The sequence below is a fragment of the Vipera ursinii genome (genome assembly GCF_947247035.1).
Source record: "Vipera ursinii genome assembly, chromosome: 6".
Lineage (NCBI taxonomy): Eukaryota > Metazoa > Chordata > Lepidosauria > Squamata > Viperidae > Vipera > Vipera ursinii.
In genome coordinates this window covers 74,863,439-74,889,011 of record NC_139515.1, presented here as the reverse complement: position 1 = coordinate 74,889,011, position 25,573 = coordinate 74,863,439, and the positions used below count along the sequence as shown (strand labels likewise).

Below are 25,573 nucleotides of genomic sequence, written 5' to 3'. Positions count from 1 at the left end.
CATTTTTGAGACAGCCGGAATGCAGCAGTCATTAAACAAACATTGCAGTTGTTAAGTGAACCCATTGTTTGCTATGGAACTATTTTGGCAAAACCATCATAAAACCCAGTTACATGACCATGGGATGATGCAAAGGGCCATAAAAACAATCGTGTTGTGGGGCACCTGAAGTGGGGGTAGGGTGCAATTTAGGCACTTCAGTACCTGTCTTTTTTTCCAGACAGGTTGTAACTTTGAATAGTCATTAAATGACCAGTCATAAGTTGAGGACTATTTGTATGCCTTCAGCTTCTAGGAACTATTTTATGCAATCAAGAGAATCAATTGATGACAATTTTCCCAAAGTGTGCCACTTTCAAGCTTCAGACAACCAAATTGCCTTTCCGAAAACACAGAAAAATTACATGTCAGTGAATTCTCAGCTTTTTTTTTACCGCATCAGCTAATTCTTGATGTTCATGAAATATTTATCTCAGGCAGGGACAAACCCAGAAAGAGTGCCAAGAAATTCTAGCCACCAATCCCTGACAAATGGATTATCGCTATTTTTTAATCAGAAAACAAAAAATTTAAAAGTGCATAAGTCTTTTCAATCACCTTTCAGATTTAATACACTATCAATCATTCTATGAACCCATTAGCCTAAAGGAAAATTCCAGTTGTTGAAAAGGATTTTAGCAGTCATAAAAAAAAGTTATGGGAGGAGTTTATTTACCTGTTCAGATACAACTCACTTTCCTGGTACATGCATTTGTTAAGTGAATCCATGTGGGTCAACCGAGTGTAGTCATTGGGATACACAAAGGACAGTCGAACCTGGAAACACAGCTTTATTTTATTTTATTATTTATGTTATTATTTTATGTTATTATTTTATTTAATTTTTTTCCTGCCTTTATTATTTTTACAAATAATTCAAGGTGACAAGTATAACCAACATACATTCCGGTTCCTATTTTCCCTATGAAAACAACCTCCAAACTGGCTCTATGATATTCAGAGATTGGAAAGGCAATTAATAAATCATTTAAATATTTTAAAGCCTTTCAGCCAAACATTCATTCTCAAAAACAATCAAAATCATGGAAACATAACCAGGTAAAATTAGCATCTTTGTCATTCAAATCCTTCAAGGGCCTCCCCAAGAGCAACAAACACATATTTTTTCAGCAAAATTACTCAGTCTAGGGCCTTCTACTATGTTGCATTTCAACTCCCATAAGTCCACAATTAATACAGTTGGGTATTAACAGTTGGCTATTATTTGATTATAGGGACGCGGTGGCTCAGTGGGTTAGGACGCTGAGCTTGTCGATCAGATGGTCGGCAGTTTGGCAGGTCGAATACCAAGTACTGCGTAACAGAGTGAGCTCCTGTTACTCGTCCCAGCTTCTGCCAACCTAGCTGTTCGAAAGCACGTAAAAATGCAAGTAGAAAAATAGGGACCACTCTGGTGGGAAGGTAACAGCGTTCCGTGCGCCTTTGGCGTCTAGTCATGCCGGCCACATGACCACGGAGACGTCCTCAGACAAGCGCTGGCTCTTCGGCTTTGAAACGGAGATGAGCACCGGCCCCTAGAGTCGGAAACGACTAGCACGCATGTGCGGGGGAACCTTTACCTTTACCTTATTATTTGATTAACATAAAGATACTCAGGGTCAACCCTCTACATGCTTATTTGAGGTTAATCCCATTCTGAGCAACGGATTTTATTTTAGAATATTTTCTAGTCCAAACTTTCCCAGTTTAGCGCGCTATACATCAGCAGTGCGCTAAACATTTCCACCTGGCCTGGGCCAGTGCGGGGTATGTGTGAGTGACAAGTGCTCTCCACTCAGCGAGTGGAGTTTTGCACACACATGCATTCTTGCTCATGTGGCCTGGTTCCGAACAGGCTGCGGCCCGGTATTGGGATGCAGCCCATGGGTTGGGGACCACTGCTATAGGTGCATTGAGAACACAACTGGAATTCCCAGAAAGCATGAAGTAGAGCCACAATGTCAGCATAAAGGTAATTTCTAGCAAGATTCCTTCAAACGGAAGGATGAATCAGCAGAGGCTAATTTAATGCAGCAGATTTTACCAATTAGGGTCAGAGTTTCAAAAGGTCATGCCATTCAATTAATCATACATGAGAAATAAGACATTATGCTTCTTCACAGTAAGGCTGGAAGTGTGAACTGACTATACAAGTAAAGATAACCTTAGTTTCCAAACTTTCCATCCAGTAGGATCATAATGCATAGATCGGTCATGGTATGATATCAGAGGCATCTCTAAATGCCATACAACAAAAATTTAATATCTAAAATATTATTTTTAAAAGCAATGAAATAAAATTTTGGAACTGCCAAACAATATTTGGGAGTTTTCATCTGGGATCTTGAACTCTTAAAGGGTAAAATCATGAAAAATAATATTAGACAAATCATTTTTTGAGATTTGGGGGTTTTAAACATTTTGGGAGGTCCATTTCTGCTGCCATCATACAAAACTGAATAATGAGGCCCATTGTCGCAAAGATCTCTACTGCAAGTAAGCTAGGTAAGACTCAAGTTATTTCCTTATAGCAGTACAGCCAGCAAATAAAGCTTGGATAGGATTAATTAGTGAAAAAATAACTCCACAACTAATGCGGAATGCTCATCAGAATCAGGACCAAATTCCCCACTAGGCTTTAATATTATACAACTATTGGTTGATAGGCAACTACCAGATGATACTATGTACAACTATGTTATTTCAATACAAGCCATCGTTTGATACCTCCAGTTGGCAATGTGCATAAGCTGCAAAAAGACTTTAATTGAGAAATGAGACTCACAAAATTAAGACCCTGGTAGCGCTGTAGTTTGAATCCATTGACCACATAACTTGGTTTGTATTGACATTCTGGAATCATCCTGCGGACATGGTTTTTCCTTAAGAGAGGCACTAAGAAGATCAAAAATAAATGAAAAAGAGGCAATTGCAAAGGCTACATTTCCAGGCTATCAAACATCATCTCTTGAACCTTAAACTCATGTTGCAGACCACCTTGAATTAATGTTGGCAGTTTGGCCTCCTTCATTTCTGAATATTAGGGCTACATAAAAAAAACTTTGAAAGAGGTGATATGAAAAGCACGATAGTGCAAATGAAGCACTTCCCCAGTTGTCTCTGCATGTATGGGCAGGCAGAGCCAGTTTGTTTTGCTGGTGGTTCCAGCAGAAGCATTGTCTATGGCATAGACAAACATATATATAAAAGCCCCCTGTCAGCTTTTGAAGCAGCTGCGTGAGTCTTGTGAAGATCAGATTGTTCCAGAGAGTATTTGGGGATCTAGCTTCATCACTAGTAGGCTTATTTGGTCTTGTTTCTTTTTTGTATTGGATTTTCTTTTTTAAAAAAATCGACTATTCTTGACCTACTGCTACAACTGAACTCTGAAGAGTTGTCAAACAGAACATCAGAATGTTTACATGAATAAATTGTGTCCCGGGGGTCAGCTTTCAGCATGTCAGCTGGATGTTCTATAGCATCCTGACTATGCAGCATCTGGTTTGCCCGAGTGGCTGGTGTCTGTGGGATATGAGCAACTTCATCCATTTTGAGAAGAGTTTCATCTAAGATATAAAGAAAGAAACGCTAATGAAGTATGATAGATGGGAGAATGGAGAAATAATTCATTTTTTTAGGACACGAGGCAGCACTTGAGGAAATGTCACTTCTAGAAGACATCTAGACATCTAGAAGTCTAGATTCAGGCTTCTCAGGTTGGCAATTTCCAGACAAGCCAGGATATGTCTAATGACAACATGTCTAATGACCCCAGGATAGGAAATAATTGCCCTATGAAATTCTATGCCAATACTGGAACTCCAATGTCAGGAGAAGCAAAAGATTTGGATCCTACTTCAAGGTCCCTTTTCTCCTGGTTGCCCTGTACTCATACTCTTCCTATGCACCGGAAACATACATGGTACAGGAAGAAAAATACATCAACTCTGACCTGATGTAGTTACATTTTCTCCTATTCTTTCCGAGTTGCTACCCCATCTCTTCCACTCTGTTCTTCTCATGCATTTTTCCTGTTAGAGAAGGTCCATGTCTTGGGGATCTTATAGACTTGGAGCTATTACTGGAAGAGCAGCCATAGGTTGTGGCCAGGAGGTCTACTATCCAGATCCAGCTGCTGTGCCAGTTGGGAATATAATTAGAGCAAGAGGATCATGCTAGAGTGACTCACAATCTCATTACATCTGGAATCCTGCAATGCCATAGAATGCATCTGAAGACCACATGAAAACTACAAGTGGTCCAGAATGAAGCAGTTCACATGTTGTCAGGTGCTCAGTACTATGAGTATGTAACATTAATTTTGTGAGCCTTATATTGATTGTCAATAAGTTTCAAGGGTCAAATCAAAGTGCTGATTTAAACCTACAATGCTCTATATGGCATGGCATCTGAATAAGCTCAGGATCACCTCTTGCTAACCAGATATTACTGAAGTATCACTCATGAAAAATTGTTGGTAGTGTCCTATTTCTGGTGAATAAGAGACAGGAATGCCCCAAAATGTTGTTTCTATGATAGCCCCAATTTTCTGCAATAGTTATTCACTGGCCCCATTCTTAACGTTAGAGAAATTAGTTATACTTTAAAGAAGTAAAACATGGCCTAACATCATCCATAAAGGCGTCATCTTAATAAAAGGTTATTTCATCTCATTTGGTAGGAGCATATAGTAAAGGATGATCAAAGGGCGCCTTAGTCAAGAGACTGTATTGTATAAACCAATCAATTGTTTTCTCTTGACACCCTGTGAAATCTATCAACTGTTTAAACATATTTAGAAAACTTCTGTTTTCTATGCACTAGCATTTGTGACAAAGCGTTTCAGATAAAAAGAGGTAATGAAGTCAGAGAAGAAACTGCTGCCGTTAATTATTTTTATGGCATGGAAAGACTTACCGACATAAAGGGAGAGGAATTCAGAATCAATAATAGTAAACCTGGCTTCAGGATTATCCAATCTCCACTGAAAGAAGAAAACATGCATACACGTTTTATAGATTTGTTTACTGGGAGAGAAAACAGAGATTAATCTAAATGCACCTTAGCTACTATGGCCTTTCAGGAAAGAAAACCAGGAGATTTACTGACTTCTGGATGTTGAGCTGTGTTTGATTTTCCAGATTACAATTTCTGATTGACAAGGTCAAGGAAACTATTTCAGAAATATTTTGTAAAGTTAGTGATCGAAATATAATTTGGCTTGAAATTTTAGGACTTGCTTCACTTAGCAAGAAAGCTTTGCAAAGTGAATGGTAGAAAGTACTTGAGTACAATTTAAAATAAAACTCTGGCAAAAATCATATTTGCATTTTTCTTAAGGAGAGACTAAGCTGTATAAGAACATGGAACCAACAGCTTCTATTTTGGGTCTCTGGGATGTGATAAACTAACAGGTAGGATCTGAGATACATGCAATCTTTTCTTTATTTTTTCCTCTTGAGTAACCTCTTCCTCTCTTTAGAAGGCTACATCCTGAAATTGAAACTCAAGTACTTTGGGCACCTAATGAGAAGGTCGGACTCACTGGAGAAGAGCCTAATGCTGGGAAAGGTTGAGGGCAAGAGAAGAAGGGGATGACAGAGAATGAGGTGGCTGGATGGAGTCACTGAAGCAGTAGGCGTGAGCTTAAAGGGACTACAGAAGATGGCAGAGGACAGGAAGGCCTGGAGGAACGTTGTCCATGGGGTTGCAATGGGTCGGACATGAATTCGCAACTAACAACAACAACCTCCTCCTCCTTTTCCACTTAGATATGCTTAAGGTGGCTGAGCATTTCATATACTATATCAGAAAGAAGATGCTTTCTCCATCAAGAAGAAAGCAAAAGTTGGTCCATGAACTATCTATTGCCAAAACTCCTAAATCAAATCCCTGTATAGACAACCAAATACAAATCTATCTAGTGAACTTACTGCAACTTCCACGTGATCTGTTCCTTTGTCATTTTGTTTGTGTAGAATTTCAAAGTAATATTTGTTTGCAGCTGACAATCTGCAAGGGAAGAAAAGAGATTAAAAGCAAAATAAGTCTTTTGCTATCAATAAAGGTAAAGGTAAAGGTCCCCCCGCACATGCGTGCTAGTCGTTTCCGACTCTACGGGCCAGTGCTCATCTCCGTTTCAAAGCCGAAGAGCCAGCGCTTGTCCGAGGACGTCTCCGTGGTCATGTGGCCGGCATGACTAGCACGGAACGCTGTTACCTTCCCACCGTAGTGGTCCCTATTTTTCTACTTGCATTTTTACGTGCTTTCGAACTGCTAGGTGGGCAGAAGCTGGGACGAGTAACAGGCGCTCACTCTGTTACGCGGCACTCAGGATTTGATCCACCAAACTGCCGACCTTCTGATCGACAAGCTCAGTGTCCTAACCCACTGAGCCACTGCGTCCCTTTGCTATCAATACAGTGTATTAAAGGTATTGAAAATGAAAAGGACATTTTGGACTAGTTTCCAAGAAATGCATAAACCCACTTGTTTAGGAAAATGATGAGATTACTTTCTTCCCAAATCCATGTGGGAAGGATGTGGGACCATTTTCTTCACACCTTCTCTCAATTCTTTCTATTTAAGAGGTCCTGTCACTTGGTTCTACAAAAGTTTGGACCATCTAGGTCAGACATGTCAAACCTGCGACATCATGTGACGTTATGCAACATATAGGGACAGTTTTGCCCAGTGCTTTTTTTGTAAAAAAAAAAAGTGCCGGAACTCACACACGTCATACAATCTGCCTTGCCTATCCTACAAGGTTCCATCCAAAAAAGGTGCTGGAACTCCGTTCTGGGCCTTCTATGACAAAAAAAGCCCTGGTTTTGCCATTGCCGGCAATGGGGTGTGTGCAGCTTCCGGATGATGCATTCGGCCTGTGGGCCGGCAGTTTGAAACCCCTGTTCTAGGTGGTAAAGTCAATCAATCAGCTGACATAGGAATATTATGGAAGGTAATGGAGAAACCCATAATGTATTCTTTGTGCATGTTGAATTCCAGTGTATGGAGTAGCCAATGTACAGATAATTAAGGTGCCGTATGATCACTTCAATCAATCCATTAATAACATGTGAACGTATACCTGGCATTTGAAAAATGCAGAAATAAAGCATGGCAGATACTCTTTCCCTACCGCTGGATTAAAGCACTAGCCAAGTATCCTTGAGTCGGTCGAAAACTACACCGGGGTGACATTCAGTGTGCTTGTTGCCAATCATTATCTGCCTCTTGCTCTGGGTCACTACTAAACGGAGTTGTCCTGATAAAGCACGAGCAGTGGGTGATTGGTACAGTCTTCTGGCTTTGTTTTCTCCCTCTTCCACTCATCACAGGTTGGGAGGAAAAAGATCCCCATTACTGGTATGGCAGGATGACTTGGGAATCCATTCCTTATAGATCCACTCTTGTAATTTTTGTATCAAGTGCCTTCAAATCAGTATTGACTTCATCAACTGTCTGGACAAGGTTCTGAAGTTTTCCTTGAAAATATTTTTAGACGTGGTTTGTCCTTTAACTGGGTTTTATTTTCAGGGATAATTTAATCTTTTATTTGTCTTTTAACTTTGTATTTTGTATTGGTATGATTTTAAAATGCCCTGTAAACCACCCTGAGTCCTTCGGGAAAGGGCGTTATATAAATCTAATAAAATCTAAATCTAAATCCTTCCTAGAGCTGAGAAAGAGTCTTTGTGCTTAAGGTGGGACTAGAATTCATGGTCTCCCAATTTCTAGCCTGATGACTCAACCACTAAACTAAACTTTCAGAACTGAGTACAATAAACAACCTGTCATGTCCCACTCCTGTGCACTTTTGCTTGCAGTCAAACAACAGAATCAAGGGAGGAGGGAGGGGTATGATTGGAATGTATGGGTGGCTGGGAGGAAATTGAGGAATTCATATCCACCGACTGAGGCCTGGGAGAAACTTGACACCTCAAGGTCCAAGGATGAGAGTCTTCTGAGGGGAGCAGATTGTTTCCCAAAAACAAAGAGATGGCACTGGATTGGTGGACAATGGACATGCGGGTGGCCAATGGGGAAAAAAAGGGATTTTAAACTATCCAGTTTTCGCAGGAAAACATCAGAACTGACTTCACCACTTCTGGAGGCAGGTTGTTCCACTGGTTAGTTGTTCTAACTCAGGGGTCTTCAAACTTGGCTCTTTTATGACTTGTGGACTTCAACTCCCAGAATTCCTCAGCCAGACACACTGGCTGAGGAATTCTGGGAGTTGAAGTCCACAAGTCATAAAAGGGCCAAGTTTGAAGACCTCTGTTCTAACTGTCAGGAAGTTTCTCCTTAGTTCTAGGTTGCTTCTCTCCTTGACTAGTTTCCATCCATTGCTTCTTGTCCTGCTTTCAGGTGCTTTGGAGAATAGCTTGACTCCCTCTTCTTTGTGGCAGCCCCTGAGATATTAGAACACTGCTATCATGTCACCCCTCACCCTTCTCTTCACACATACCCAATTCCAGCAACCGTTCCCTACTTTGCCTATATGGATCTATCAGTAAAGGCATACTCTTGGTAAAATAATGACCCAGGAGTTTCTTTTGCTACATATGCCAATGGGACGGTTGACACGACCCCACAACAGACTGGAGTTATAAAGTTAGTTGAAGCATGAACAGCACTTTACTTCAGATTTTTCTTAGTTTCCTTTTGGGAACACAAGGCAATTTCTAGAGCTTTCCATGTTATCTTTGGGATGGTAGCGGTGATTGGAGGGTGGGTTGGGGGGGGGCGGAGGCTGGGTCCATCCTTCCAACAATGTAAAGGTTTAACTTTGCATTAAATCAGTATAGTTCAAACTCTCACACTACAGCCAGCTGAGCAGATGATCTGTACTGGAAAATTCTGCATCTAGCTGTCAAGCAGAACACTGACAGATGACAGTGATTGCAGATTAGAGAGGAAGAATCATATCTGCATAATTTTGAAGCAGCTACTAAATATCTCAGTTAGCCTCTAATCTAACGTCATGGGTGGGGAAGCATAAAAGATTTTACAAACCTTGTAAAGCCTGTTGCTGAAACTAGTTGCCTTAAAGAGGGGGAAACACTCCTTTAACATTGCTACATCTAAGGATGACATAAATCTGTCTCATTCCTGAATTAGGAACGAGATGAGAGCCATGCCAAGGAAAATTGGTGGAAACAAGATATTGCCAGAACTTTTTAATGCTAAGGTTAGGTGCAAATGGAGAAATAACCCAGGGAAAAGGGGGATTAATAATGTGGGATCCTTGGTGCTCTCTGAGCTTGGTGGGTTTTTTTTGCAGACTGTTTCCTTATCAAATTAGATAACATCATCAGTGCCATCATATTAGCACTGGTGATGCTACGTAGTTTAGTAATGCGATGTGTGCAAGAAAACCACCAAACTCAGAGAGCACCAAGGATCCCAGAGTTCAATCCTAAATTACAAATATTCTTTTCTACTAGATCAATAGATGTGTAGAAAATTGTACTACTAGCCACTAGGGAGCACTCTGAAATTATTTTGAGGAAATAAAAACTCCACTGGCAAATATTTTGGAAAGTGGTTTAGAATTGTTTTTTTTTAAAATATACACACACCATGACAAAAGATTTGCAGACTGGGTTTAAGATGGGAAAGAAAATATGGCTACCTGGCTTGTATCCAGTTGAGTAATGTACAAAATAGAATTAATTATCTCAGTTTACTCACTTCACGAGTCTTGACTTTTGGCTTCTAAATTTCCCAAATTCACCTGGTGCTGTCCACTCTTTTCCAGTCTGAACAAAGATACAAAACATCCCTTTTATGTTAGGCTTCAGACACATAAAGCCAGAACACGTTTTTTCCCCACAGACTGTGTAATAGTGTACAAGGGTTTAATCAGATTAAATAACATAATGTACGTCTTCAACTGTAGTTAAACGCATGAATGTTCTTGATTGCTATTTGCTCTTGACCAGGGATAGGCAACCTTGGCTCTTTTATGGCTCGTGGACTTCAACTCCCAGAATTCCTGAGCCAGCCATGCTGGCTCAGGAATTCTGGGAGTTGAAGTCCATGAGTCATTAAAGAGCTAAGGTTGCCTACCCCTGCTCTTGACCTTTAAGACAGAACAGCATTGATGTCAAAGCTGAATGAGAGATATAAAAAGAGAAGAAGTGTAGAAGAGGCAGTGACTATTCATTCAGCTGCTAGATTTGCAATTTGCTATAGTGTCATTTCTCGGCTGACCCACATTTAGATGGGTGCATTGTGGCTGTGACTGAGTAAATGGGGTCAAAAGGAGAAGGCAAGCGACTGAGCAAAAATTATGAGCTGTAAATATTGAATGAATATATGCAGGCATGCGTGTGTACATGAAATAAGACATTTCCCGAGCTGGCTAACGTAGGCACAAAAATTTTAAGCATGCTCTTATGCCTTTTGTTGCAATTTTTTAAAATTTTATAAAGTAAAAAAAGACCCTTGCTTTTAAAATATTCAAATACTTTCTAAATGTGACTTCGTATGATAATCCATGAATTTAAATTTATAACATTCTGCCTATTTTTCATTGTCATCTTCACTTGTGTAACCCAAACATCGCAGAGAGATTATTTTCACAGTTTAAGAACTCATCAAAACTGGAATCAGAATCCCCATGGCCCTTGAATTAATGCATCCAAAACATAATAAACATATATGGTTATGAAATGTTAATACTATGCACAAGACAAGTTGCTATACATTTTTAACTCTTCTGCAGTTCTGTGCTACTTTAGGTGTATGTAGATAGTAGAATTAAATAGGAAACCGTTTTACATTATTTTCTCATTTCAGTTATACAGATTTTCCCATTTTGTATCCTGCTACAAATCTGACAGTTGGTATCCTTGGTCTCTGTAAGAGTCCCAGGTAATTCTACAATTTTTAATGGGATACCATTCAAGAACATACAACAGCTGTCAAACATAAACATATAATGGGTGAAGCATTAATTAACCTCAATAGTGGGCTGATATAGTAAAGTTGTATCGATTTCAAATACATAAATTAATATTTATTAATTTATATGAACAAGCAATTTCCTTGTTGTACATGAAATAAAGAATTGAGAGAATGTGGTTGATCACCTTGCCTACGCTGGCCATCAGTTGAAGCTCTGAGATGTTTTTTCCTTGGCTCAGCCAAAACTCAGCATTGTCATCAGCCCCAATCGCAAACTGGAACATACCTACAGAAATTCAAAAACAAAACTGGACTTAACAGTAAGAAATATTTGAAAAAGATGGAAAATAGTGTTCCATGCCAGTGGAAGGAAGCAGAATGATATATCTTTAATAAACATATCATTTCCAACGATATAATGTCTGTCTGTCTGTCTGTCTGTCTCTCTCTCTCTCTCATTTCACATGGTAACAATTTGCAAAAATTGGAATAAATCCAATAGCAGTACAATTAAACCTCATGGTACCAATCTGCACTCATTAACAGATGTTTAATGAGACTCATTTTCCTAATACTTGCTTTATTTTTAATCATTCTTATTTTTACCATCTACCAAAGTACAGGTTGCATCCATTGTGAAAGCAGCTTTTGCCAAGTATCCATTTGTGAATGCTCCAACACTGGAAGTTTTTAAGAAGAGACTGGACAGTCTGAAATGGTATAGGGCTTCCTGCCTGAGCAGGGGGTTGGGTTGGACTAGATGACCTCCAAGGTCCCTTCCAACATTGTTGTTGTTATTGTTGTTGTTGTTATTATTATTATTATTCCATTTAAGAAGCTTCAATCACAACTTACCTTTGGAGCTTGTACAGGTTTGTACTATAAAAGCAGTCCTCAACTAATAACATTAGTGACTGTTTGAAGTTACAACAGCACTGGAAAAACTGACTTATGACCGTTTTTCACAATTACGACCATTGCAGCATCCTCATGGTCACCTGATCAAAATTCAGAGACTTGGCAACTGGTTCATATATATGACAGTCGGGAGTGTCCCAGGATCATGTGATCACCTTTTGGGACCTTCTGACAAGCAAAGTCAATGGGGAAGCCAGATCCACTTAAAACCCTACTACTAACTTAACAACTGCAGTGATTCCCTTAACAACTGTGGCAAGAAAATGGGACAAAACTCACTCAACAAATGTCTCACTTAGTAATGGAAATTTTGGGCTCAGTTGTGGTTGTAAGTCGAGGATTACTTGAATTTGGTGAGGAGTATAAAGTTTAAACAGAAAAGTAAAACAAAAGAAATGTAAGCAATAGAAAATATAAAAGTTAATAATACAGAATAAAGCTAGAGGCGATAAACAGAATACTATCTGTATGTACAGAAACCTGTGATAACTCCAGGCCTGGATCAAACATGAATCTGCAATAAAAAATGACATTATCTAAGAAAAGGACTTGAATTTAGTGCAATACATTTAAGCATATGCTAATCCATGGGATATGTCCTGCCACACTCTATGTATTTACTCAGCAGCAACCCTGACAAGGGAGTAGCAAATGTAAAAAACACATTAATAATGCTATTTAAAAGCTATGGAAGTCTCTTAGAGCCAAGTTATTCTACACTTGAAAAGCTATTTGCAACATAGCCAGTTTTACTCTCCTCTTACCATCCTTGTATGGATGCAAGTAACCAAATATCCGCAATCCATAGTTTTTCCATTTTGGTGATACTGCTAGCTTCTTCAAAGTAGTCCGTATCTAGAAGTAGAAGAAAAAGGAAATGTTAGCATTACTAAATTGAGCTGGACTAAGATAAAGGAATGGAGGAGAAAGAATAAAAAGGAATGGTTGGGGATAAAAGAATAAAAAGGAATGGTTGGGAATTCTGAAATAAGGTCAGGGCTATTCAGAGAAATACAGCATGGGCAAGAAACAAAAGAAACAATGTGTTGTTTCATGCTTAAGGCTCTGCTTCCCTGAATAGTTAGAAGTTTTAAGCTAAATGTCTTAATAATCATTTTTACAAATATAATTGTTGTTGTCAGTAATCTCTGGCTTTTAAAGCAGTGAGCAATTTAGGTACAACTTGCACATAACATAGCAGTGTGGATCCCAAAGTACCAACTGTAGCCGCAACTTCAGCCCTATAATTCCAGTTCTTGCCAACATGTAATCTTGTATAAACCAAGTTTAAAAATACAGTTGAAATATCCAAAGAGCTATGCTTTATTAATTATAATAATAACAAACTTAGCCTAAGCCTAGCCTTGAACTCATTCCAATTTATATGCCCTTATATCTTATACAGGGAGCATCGGAAGCATTTGTTTATGCATTCTTCATACACATGTTTTCCAGACCTAATAATTAAAATTAGGTCTAAATGCTTCTATAAAGAGCAAATCTTAGTTATGAAAATATTTTGTCAGAAAGCCATAATCATAATTTAGAGGACATTAATCAAGAACCAAGTTGCAGATTTTATTGTTAATACAAATGGTAAGAAAGGCAGTGAAGAGCAACCAAGACCATAGGGAGGGAAGGTTTATCTGTGATATTTAAACATGAATAATAAAAAAAATAATGCAAAAACCTCTCCCTCTATTTAAACACACTCAAAAGTAAAATTTGAGTGGCCTGTTCGTACACATTTTTTAAAGCTGGTGACTCTTTGTGGCTCACCGGGGCTCAATCTTTGTGAATGTACAAGTCCTCTTATGGTAGCAATTTATTTGGAGTATAATCACATACTCATACATTTCTAAATGTGTCTCCAAATAAGAAAAGATTGCCCTCTACACTGATTCCATTCATTGTGCAAGTTTGGTGGGAGATTAGTGGGACTTGCGAACCCAGCCATTTTGGGTTCAGAATGATTTGTGAATCTGGTCATTAGTCAACAAACTATTAGAAAATCCTGAATTAAGTGATACTCACATGAGGATACAAAGGAAAGTGAAGATTTCTCCTCAATTGTTCAATAGATGCACCACACCAGTCTTCAAAAACATGAAGATTTACTTGACCTTGGAACTGCACACATATGAAAATGCAAGAGCTTTTGTTATCAAAACACCCCTATAATCTGTTACATTATTTTACACCTAAATGGCTAAAGATTACAAGATAAGCGACACGTTCAGGAAGGTTACATGGCATCTTCCATGAAAATGTAAATCAACTAGGGTGATAGCAAGTACTGATTCTCAGCCTGTGTTTAGGGACCACTGGTGGACCATATGGGCACTGCAAATGGACCATATTCCAAGCACTGAAATATTTTTTTTAAAAAAAAAATGGCCAAAAACTTGTGGGATTCCCAAATCAGGATATTTCAAATAAGAACACAATCCTCTTATTTAACTCAGTTTGATTTAAATTTGATCCTGCACCAACCAATCTTGTGAACTCAATGTCCCGGAGTGCCTGAAGGTATCACTTTACCAGCCTCTGTCTTATATGGAGGTCCTTAAACATTATGGTTGGCAAAGAAGAAATATTGGGAATTGCAATTGTAGATAGACGTTTTATCCTGTTATATGTAAGATCATAAATCATATTTCCTCAACATGCTGTCCTCCAGAAGTGTGAGACTTCTAGGCATATCTTACACCTGCACTTGCTGGGAATTTATCCAGGTGAATCAATAAAAGCTTGGATAGCTAAGCTGTTTAACTCTGATTCTTCAATCTAAATTGTGCATTTTCTGAAGAAACTGCTTATGCCCTCTCCCTCCCTCTCTCTATGTCTTTCTTCTTGGTGAAGAACCAATCCCCTGGTTCCTCAATTAATTTGTTTTGATTCCATCCAAATAAGACCTAAATAGGCAAAAGAATGGATCCTTTAATCTTGGCATCACTTTCGTATTTTAATCATTCAAATTTTTATTAGTTTGTCCAAACATAATATAAAATACAAAAGAAAATAATAGGAAAATAATGGAGGGAAAAGGGAAGGGAAAAGTGTAGGAGAAAGGGAAAAAAGAAATAAAATTGACTTTTGACTCCTTTTGATGCAGTAGAATAAGATAATAGCATCAAATCTCAGCCTTTTACTTTTATATAATAATATAAAATAGCCGTTTCTATAAAAACAAACCTATCTAATTGGCAAAACTCAAAATCAAAGTTACATTTTTTTCCCACCTCAAGCATAAAATCCAAAAGCAGTTTTCAAGTAGAAACAAAGCTAATTGTGTTCTTGGCTTCAATTTCTAACTTTAGGTGGACTCATAGCAGGGTGGAGAAAAAAGACATTTAAACAGCAACAAGGTTAAATATTTTGGAATGGCAAATACAATATAACTATGTATGAAAATCTAAAGGGGTGGAGGTTTACTTATTTGGTGCATGTAATTAAAATATTACCTCTAGGTAATGTTGAAATTCATATTATCCAATTCTATTATAGATTTAACATCTTTAAATATAATACTTAATGCAATGACACTGTAGATAATCTGATAGGTATGTTTCGACAGTATGGTTCACTTTGCTTCAACTACTGTATACTAAACCTTTTACTGAAATATGCCAATTATTTTCTAAAACAAATATTACAAAGTGTAAATTATGGATGAGACAGTCAATTAATTGAAAATATGTATCAATGGCTAAAATCAGTAGCAGTTCCCTGTTATCGGTATTCTCCATAGCTTATTCAAATTTCTTCTGGGTAATGGGTGCAATAGCTCTTTGCACTTTATCAAAAGGGCAAATGAGCAGCAATAGAAGTTGGGGTATAGTCTAAGGATTTCAAAAGTCCAGAATTATGCCAGATTTGATAGAAACTTTAACCTGAGCACTTTATGAAGTTTTGTCTTGTCTGAGGGCTAACACATCTCCATCTAGATGCAGAATCTCTGTTCTAAATGAGTACTAGAAAACAACTAAAAATTTTACTTTGATGACGGGTAAGTAGACTATTTTCACCATTTTCATTTCTTAATTCCTTAAAAAAGCAGTCAGTGACTATGTTATCTGACGATCAGAGAAACAGTCCTGTACTCTGAACTGCTGCAAGTCTTAAGAGAGAGAGAGAAAAAAATCCCTTCGCCTCACGCCATATAAAAGGAAATAAAATAAAGTGATGTCTATTCATATTCAATACTTATGTCATACGGTACATGTTTTTCTGGCAGTATGCAAAAAAAACAACAAAAAACCCCAAGCAAAATAAAACGATTCAAAAGATTCCTCTAAGAAGCACCCACAAAGTTGTCAAACTTTCTCCTTGACAGACCTTCTAGGGCAGCTGAAGCCCAGGAGGAAGGGTAAGGCAAAAGTTCTTAAAAATAGTAAACAGATTGCCTGCAACCTCCCCAGAGTTGCATCATGTAAAAAAAAAGCAACATTTTTTCCTGCAATTTCAAATACACTAGATTTGAAAATATATAGGCTTAGCTTATGGGCATTAAGAGGGTGCAATGGTTCAGCGGTTAGTTGGACAGCTTGTCAGTTGGACAGCTGACAGTCCTGGTTCAAGTCCCAAACTCCATGCAACAGGGTGAGCTCCTGTTCCTGCTCCAGCTCCTGCCCACCTAGCACTTCGAAAGTATGCAAATGCAAGTAGATTAATCAGTATCACTGGTGGGAAGGTAGTAGCTGTGCTGGCCACAGAAAATGTCTTCAAACAAGTTTGGCTCCATCGGCTAAGAAACAGAGATGCACATTGCACCCTAACTCAGACATGATTGGATATGGAAACTTTTAACTTTTTACCTTACGGACATTACTAACACCTTAGAAACTGTTGTGATTCCTCGCCAGCCAGTGGATCTGGCAGCTGAGTCTGAGGAATCAGATGAGGAGGAGGGACCTGGAGTGACATTAGACTCAGAGGAAGGCTCTGAGGAGCACCAAGACTTACAGTCGGACGAGGAGCCTGGCCCCTCTACTCACACTCAGGTTGAGACACAGCTGTGCTGGGAGCTTGAGTTGGACAGTGATGAAGAACAATTGGGATAAATCCAGGATGCACGAAAGCACAAGCAAGAGAAGTGAGTAGGAATGCAATGGGGTGGCTCCAAAGGCAAAGGAGAAGGCATTAGGAAGCCATGCCTTGGCTGAATTATAAAAGGGAAGGTGTGGGAGGTGCTGGTTCCCGAAGGCAACCATTCAAGTAGAGGATCAAGTTTCTGTGGACTGTGTTTGTTTGCCTTGGACATTGACTCAAGTCTGTGAGAATAAAAGGGGTTGGTTTTTTCTTGTGGTTCCTGCCTGTTTCCTAAAAGAGGGGTGTTTCCTTGTGAGCATAACAAGGACTCATGTAGGCTAGGAACAGAACAGAAACATATTTTGCAATTGGCACTGAGTCCTAATGTGGAAGTATCCTGACCTCCATTTGTAGGCACTGCTGATTTCATGCAGTGTATCATAAATATACCAACTAACCTACAAGCAGGAAAATGGTTTTTAAAATGGATTTCAAGTTCTCACTTCTAATGCCCACTTCTTTGGGGACAAATTTTGTGAGGGGAATAGACCTGCAGAACAATGTGAGAGAACAAATTGACAGATCTTGTGCTGCCAGCAAATCACTAATCATTTCTCAATAACAAATATTGTCTTACGTCATAGGCTTCCTCAAGAAAGATAAGGAACTCGTACAATGTGTTGTAAATCAGAAAGCAATCGTGAGAAGAAAAAAATGGGGATGAAGGTTCTGAGAACATTTCCTTATTCTACATTTTCTAAATGGCCTTCAGAAAGTTGACAAAGTTATAGGTCTTTTGGGAAATAAGCTAATATATATTTCACATTATAGTACTGTAAAATTAAAAAAATGTATTCCTTGAAATATGCACATATACTTCTAAATGTAAGGTTTATTTATTATATTTATACCCCTTCTGGGTTTTTTTGTCTTAATACAGTATCTCAAACTGGTATCTATAAGGTTTTGTCATCACACACTGGGATATTTATTGATTCTTCTCAGCCCTTTTTCCCCCCTCCTATATCTAACTCTTACAAGCTGTACCTAAGCCCCATATAATCATTCTCTCTTCATCTCCCCACAGATCCCTAGCCCAGAAATGTAGCATCTAAAACTCTAGTGAACATTATGGATTTTATCTGAAGTCAGTAACTACTTGGGGAAGGTAAGAGGAAAAAATCAGCAAACGGAGCCACGAAGCAAGCAAAGAACAAAACAATCTAAGAAATGCGGACTTGGACATATGAAGACCAATGAGTGAACAGATTTGAAACCAGATGAGTCTAGAAATCAGCCACTAAGACTCAGGGGTGGGCAACCTTGGCTCTTTTATGACTCGTGGACTTCAACTCCCAGAATTCCTGAGCCAGCATGGCTCAGCTTGGAAACTCTCCCTTTCCCCTCAACATGGCTGGCTCAGGAATTCTGGGAGTTGAAGTCCATGAGTCATAAAAGAGCCAAGGTTGCCTACCCCTGCACTAAGTGAAAATCACTCATCAAAGAAGACTTATCCCAACAAGTAGAGCAACAGCCAGTGATGTGCAGCAGAGTCTGGAAGACCAATGACTGCTACAAAAAGGAGGCTAAGAGAGGAAGTTAGCTGGGGAGAGAAACACATGCAACCTCAGAAGCTCCAGCTCATTTCTTGGGCAGTTTCCTGGTGGGGTCTGGTGATCATTTGAGAGCAAAAGGGTGTGGAATGGGACAACGTGCCGCAGGACAACTCAAGAATTCAATTCAATTATTTAAAATAATAAAGAGCATTTTAATTTTTGTCATACACATATTTTGTCCTTCCCTTTGCATCCTTTCTATAATGATTCTATTGCACCATTTTTTCGATATTAGTGTAACTCTTGTCCCGTGGCTAGTTGGCTGCAGAAAGCTGGCCATGGAAAGCTGCATTGTAACTTTACAGAAAGAGGTAAATTTATTATACTTAATTGCTATAAAGAAGATTGCAAGCCACTTTTTTGTATCTTTTTATTTTTTTTTTACTTTCTTCCTTTCTTGCATTTTTACTTTTCTCTTGGATTTCACTTTTTCTTTTTCCTTCCTTATATTAAATTAGTTTATATTACTTTTTATCTTCCTTATAAAACTTCTAATAAAATTGTATACAAAAAGATGCCATTTTTATCCCATGTGTGAATGTGTTTATTTATTTATGCCCTTTACTATTTTTATAAATAACTTCAAGGCTGCAAACATACCTAATATACCTTCCTTCTCCTATTTTTCCCACAACAACAACCCTGTGAGGTGAGTTAGGCAGAGAAAGAATGACTAGCCCAAAGTTACCCAGTCAGCTTTCATGGCTAAGATAGGACTAGAACTCACCGTCTCCTGGTTTCTGATGCCTTAACCCAGGGGTGTCAAACTCAATTTCATTGAGGGCCGCATCAGCATTGCGGTTACCCTTTAGGGGCTGGGTGGGTGTGGCCAGAGTGGGTGTGGCCTACTGGGTGGGCGTGGCTGGAGTGTGTGTGACCTACTGGGTGGGCATGGCCAGCTCTACATTGTTCCCGTCAATGGTGCCTATCGGGGCCTGGGCAGGAGTGGGACAAATCTGAGGGTCTCTGGCAGAAGGAGATGGGACTGGGGCAAGTGCCAAGGCACGGTCCACTGGAGGAGCCTCACTGTTCCTCTCAGGCCATGTGGGGGGGGGGAGGCTGGACGGTGGTGTGGAGGTCAAATGCCCAGCCAAGCCCTCAAGCACCAGCAGCACTAAGCCCAGCCCCACTTCCCCAAGGGGGTGCCCAGCTGCTGTGCTTGCTCTCCTTAGCCAGGTTGCTCATGATGGGTATGAGGGCAAAGTCAAAAGGGAGGCCCACTCCCTCTCCATGTGAGGACACCTGGCTTTGTATCCAAAGCTTCCTTAGCAATAGGATGGGAGACCACCCAGGTTAGGCCAGGAGGAGGGGGCAAGGGGATGGTGAAAGGGCAGCAGGGAAGGACTAAGGCAGGACTTCCCTCAGACCCTCCCTCTCCTTCCTTCCTTCCTTCCTTCCTTCCTTCCTTCCTTCCTTCCTTCCTTCCTTCCTAAGAACAGAGTGATGGGAAAATATTTGAGATGAGGGAGGGAGAAAAACAGGCAAGAAATGCAGCTGGGGAAGTGTCTTCCTTCATGAGGAATGAAGAAATGCACCATCGCCTGGAAGTGGCCAGCACATGGCCCTCTCCTCACAGCGCTGAGAGGCTGAGCCGGGTGGCACAAATTTGAAGAGAAGCACAATGCTGCCCAGCCCCTAGCCTGCCTGAAGTAGCCAGGGCCATGTGCTGGCCACTTCCAGGCGATGGTTCATTTCTTCATTCCTGACAAAGGGTGATATCTCCCTAGCGTGCACCCAGGGGGCGGGGCCGATGCGGCAGGTGCCGGTCCCTCACTCTTTCCAGATGGCCTTGTGGAGCTAAGACTGAATGTATTTCAGCATAGATGACCACCACAAAATTGTACATTGGCTCCTGACGGCCTGGGCCGGAGCCAAGGCAGTGGGGGCCGTTCCCTCACTGTTTCCAGGATGGCTTCGCGGACCACATGAAACCACTTCGCAGCAGTGGTGTAGCGTGGGGGGTGCAGGGGGGGCCGGCCGCACCAGGTGCAACATCTGGGGGGGCGCTCGCACTCGCAGCTCTCTGCCCCTGCCTGGCTCACTCACTCAATCTCACTGCAGTGCTGGCTGTGCGAATCCGATCCGAGCCGCCGGGCCGCTGCCCACTGTGGAGGGGGGGTGCCAGGCGTGCGGTGCGGTTAGGGGGCGCAAATTACTTGCCTTGCCCCGGGTGCTGACAACCCACGCTACGCCACTGCTTCGCAGGCCGGATCTGGCCCCCGGGCCTTGTGTTTGACATGTCTGCCTTAACCACTACACTAACCAAGGCTACATCTCTATCAGTCTCAGCTGCCTACGATCTCAGCTGCCTACGATCTATGCAGCGAAACATATGGGAACAGCAAGTTATGCATGATGACAGGGAGACTGATTGATGCTCAGTGAGACAAAACAAAGCAACCCTCATAATTTGTTGGGAAAGGCCCTTTTCAACCCTTGTTGCTATGAAAGGAAGAAAGGAATAGCTTTGTCCCTTTTTTTAAAAAAAATGTCTGGCAGTTCGCTATCTCTGGAGCAAATCAGCTACATATAATATGGAGAATGTGAAAATGCCAATGAAAATAAATTAGATAAAAAGGAGCCTGGAAGAATGGAGACCTTGTGTTGATGCTTAAAGAATATTTAAAACAATATTTATAAGATTCTATCCACTGAATATATACTGCCCTAAACTATTTTCACATAATTTTAAGCCACAATAGATTCAGTGGAAACCATGCACTTGTGAAACTCCATTATGAAAGATATGTAAGGAACAAACACTTCTGCTATCTTTATGTACTGCAATTCAATGCATGGAAGGGAAGCCCAAGATTGTTCATAGACTTAAATATTTACTTACACCATGACTTGATCATGTGACTAGATCTAATCTTACGACTACTTTACTGTGGTCATCAAGTGAATCATGTGGTTGATAAATGGATCACACAGTTGTTAAGCAAATCCAGCTTCCCCAGTTGACTTTGTTTGTTGGAAGACAGCTGGGAAACTTGCAAATCACGATCACAGGACTACAAGATGCTGCAACCCCCATAAACGGCATTTGCCAAGTGCCTGAATTGCAGTCACGGGACCATGGAGTGGTGCAATGGTCATAACTTCAAGGACAGGATGTAAATCACTTTTTCTGAGACCATCATAACTTCTAGGCATATTTATTCTAGTTATATAACTTCATAGGTAGGAGATTTTATATAGGGAGAGATTAACCTTGGGTATCCCAGAAGGAGTGTTCTCCGATGTTGCAGAACTGGTCCTATTGCTCCAGCTTTTTTGTTCTGTTTGGTTCTAAATTCATCAGAGGAAGAAACAAAAGAAAAGGTTGAGGTTGTTTTTTTCCCCCTGTGCCGCTGAACACAGTTTTTAAGAAGATTTAGAGGTGTTTGGAAATGGTGAATTTGCACACATGTTTTTTCCCCCCCGAGATCTATCAGAGATTGCATGATATAGAAATTATATCAATAAGAAAGATTGGCATATAGCTAATTTAAACGTAGGTCCATGAATACAAAAATATCCTGCAATCATTACTATCCCAATTATTCTAGCAATTTAAATTTTGAAATGAGAGGCAAATCGGTCTTGATTTATATGACATCCTTTGACTCTGTCTGTCCGTCCGTCCATCGTCTGTCTATCTATCTATCTATCTATCTATCTATCTATCTATCTATCTATCTATCTATCTATCTATCTATCCATCCATCCATCCATCCATCCATCCATCCATCCATCCATCCATCCATCTATCTATCTATCTATCTATCTATCTATCTATCTATCTATCTATCTACTCAGCTAACTTTCTAAATCTTAGTTTCATCTTTTGTTGCATCCCAAAGGTGATTTTTTTTTTCAAAAGGCACTTTTTCCCCCCTTGAAGATTGCATTGAAACAAAAGAAAGTCCAGCAGCTTCTAGAAAAAAGCACCTTTGGGACAACCATGACCTGGATAACTTTTGTTATACTTTTTACAAGTTGTTCCAATTTCTCTAGATCTTCCTAAAGAGTGGTCCCCAGAATTGGACAAAGGATTTGCCAATACAAACCTTGAATAGAATTATTACCTTCTGTGATTTGGAAATTATATCCTCTTATAACCCTAAAATTTACTCCCCCCCCCGCCATATCATACAACTGGCTCACATTTAATTTGCAGTTGTAAAATCTGTTTCATCAACACCATCAGTCAGATATTCCCCCATCCTATACCTGGATGTATGATTTCTGATTTTGCTGTTTTTCAACCAAACATGAGTATTTTAAATCTCATCTTGAGTAATTGCATTGCACGGCTAAACTAGTGTGTTTAAGCATCCCCTTGTCATTTTTAGTTTTCATGGGACACAGGTTGCAGCTATGCCATCAGCACCTCACTTTTTAGAGTCCCCCCTTTGTGATTTTGTCGTGCTTTTTAATCCTCTGCTTTATCTTGGGAAATGGTGGCTATAAGAATGTATGCTAAACACTCAATAAAATGGAAGTGATGGTTATGATGTCAAGATGGTAAAAATGTTTCATTCCTCTCTGAAAAATACTGCCTTCTACCTGGATCCTGAGCCAACTTTCTTTGGGCAAATGCAACCACAAATGCCTGCTGCTAAGTCTGGTTTGGTTTCTTCCTCCTATCTTTACTGCAGTTTAGGTAACTAAGAGGAAACAACAAGAAGATACTATATTGATTTTGATGTGTAGTCTGTCCTAACAAAAAGCTGGGATTGTCCAGCAAAATACAGGTAGTCTCAACTTACAACCATTTCTTTAGTGACCATTCAAAGTTACAACAGCACTGAAAAAAGTGGCTTATGAATATTTTTCACACTTACGACCATTGTAGCATCCCTGTGGTCACGTGATCAAAATTTGGACCCTTGGCAACTGTCTTGTATATATGACAGTTGCAGTGTCTTGGGGTCGTGTGATCGCCTTTGGTGACCGTCTGACAAGCAAAGTCAGCGGGAAAGCCAGATTCACTTAACAACTGTGGCAAGAAAGGTTGGAAAGTGACCTTAAGCAAAACTCACTTAACAGCTGTCTTGGTTAGCAACAGAAAATTTTGGTATAAATTACGGTCGTACGTTGAGGACTACCTGTATACCTGTCTTTTCAAACTCAGAAGTGAAGACCTAAACTAGTCCAAAATATTGTGAAAATAATTTGTGTGTAGGCTTTGTAGCAACTGAATTGCTCATTTTATGGACCTGCTAGAATTATGTGATTGGTGATCAACAAAATAACCATTGATGGGAGCCCTCTGCAACTATTTTAATTGCACACAAGAGAGCTGAGCTTTACCTGTTTAATGTGAAAATAATTCCATTTTGGGAGGTAATAACTTTGAATAACAAATCAGGATAACATTCCTATTTCCACTGTGTGCACTGATTGTTACATTTGTTGGATGTATTTTTTTAAAATGCATAGTTTTATTGATGTACTTCAAAACTTAATCTGTTTAATAACATCTTTAATCCACATAAGGTTCTATGATTTGTTTACCTTTATGGGCAAATAGAGCTTAAGACTTGGATCAACTCTCGGTTTGTTTTGATGTTCAAGTGCTTTCGCCAATTCACTCCAGCTTCCATATCCTGCACAGACAAAAAGGATATTGAAATAAAATTTCTGGCTAAAAAAATAATTGCAATACAATTACTGTGGAAGTATGTATCCATATACCCTTTTATTCGATGCAATGATATGTATGTGATACGTTCCATACAGTATGTGACATCATGACAACATGTAAACAAAATTGTTAAAACTTTTTTAACTGAAGGACTACCAATGCTACAATGTAAACCATAGTATAACTTTGGTGCTACATAATTGCTAATCTGGTAATAGTCTCTTTCATATATCAACATTTAAAACAAAGATTAATCCTTGAAAATCCTATACAACCATGGACATGCCAAAAACTACAACAGATTTAGGATGGCTGTTAATAGATTAAAAAAAAGACTTAGGCTGACTCTTGGGGAACTTGACTCAAATTGACTCTTGGGGAATCCCAAATTAAGAATTTTTATTTTTTATTTTTTTAAATGCAAAAATCTCAAGAAGTCATCCATGAGACTGTAGTGTTCATACTTGAGACTTTTATTATTTAATACATATTTTTGATCGTTTCTGACATTATACATATTTCCTGAAAATGGATCTAGAGACTATAGCTGGTCAGGTTGTATGTAAAGTCTCTTTAAAATTTTTGTTTGATTCTGTGAGCGGTAAACTAAAAAAAAAGTGAAAAGCCTCTTAATTTTCAATGTGTATTTAATTTACATTCTTTCAATACAATATTCCTTTTCAGAAGTTTGACTGAAGTCTTCCCTTTATTATGTGTTACAGTAAATCAATGAACAATAGTATAGAAGTAATATACTATGATCTCTCTAGCTCTGCTTTGTCATCTACATTCAAATAATAAGTGAATGATTATTCTGATCTGTGAATATGACACATGAGAATTATGGAATCTATTTCCCAAGAATTCTACAATAGTTGTCCTCATTAAAGTTGCTTTCTTTTGAGCTGTCGCCTCCAACAGCTCCATTCCTCTTGATAATTTTTCCTTATACTGTCAAACTGGGCCCATGTTTGGAATAATTATATTTATTATTGCTATGATTTGTCACAGAGAAACTCCACGTAGTGGATCTGGTTCATATGTAACCTGTGCCTTCATCTTTTCTTGGCTGAAGAATTCATTTTAATATTAGAAAGGTAATAAAGTATTGTGGCTAAGAGGATAGAGAAGAGAGTCCTGAATTATTGCAGAAAAATCAGAATCACTTAACATACTTTCCCTCTTAAGGGAATTATTCCCCCAAATTGCTCCCACATAGGTCTGTCTGATTGTTAGATCACCATTCAATATTTAATTCACGTGCGTGTGTGCAGGTTGGCCACTGTATAACTATTTGTATGCTCCATGATAGATCAGTTGATTAGAACAGAGGTGATGTTGAGCCTTTTTCTAACTAACCCACTATGAATCCAGTTCAGAACCATCAGTAAAATATTTTCCTTTTTTTGTTAAGAGTGCACATGGT

General features: G+C 39.3%; 1 protein-coding gene across 1 annotated transcript in view; it reads right to left on the bottom strand.

Annotated features, from left to right (window-relative positions):
* B4GALNT3 (beta-1,4-N-acetyl-galactosaminyltransferase 3) overlaps positions 1-25,573 on the bottom strand; it is an 88,173-nt gene that overhangs the window by 14,250 nt on the left and 48,350 nt on the right. The window contains exons 2-12 of the mRNA XM_083366810.1: positions 24,018-24,109; positions 21,729-21,806; positions 13,903-13,998; positions 12,633-12,723; positions 11,136-11,236; positions 9,733-9,800; positions 5,973-6,051; positions 4,957-5,023; positions 3,462-3,605; positions 2,825-2,934; positions 716-816 (exon numbers count right to left, since the gene is read on the bottom strand). Of these exons, the coding sequence (XP_083222936.1) occupies positions 716-816; positions 2,825-2,934; positions 3,462-3,605; positions 4,957-5,023; positions 5,973-6,051; positions 9,733-9,800; positions 11,136-11,236; positions 12,633-12,723; positions 13,903-13,998; positions 21,729-21,806; positions 24,018-24,109 (1,027 nt within the window). The remainder of the gene's footprint in view (positions 1-715; positions 817-2,824; positions 2,935-3,461; positions 3,606-4,956; positions 5,024-5,972; positions 6,052-9,732; positions 9,801-11,135; positions 11,237-12,632; positions 12,724-13,902; positions 13,999-21,728; positions 21,807-24,017; positions 24,110-25,573) is intronic.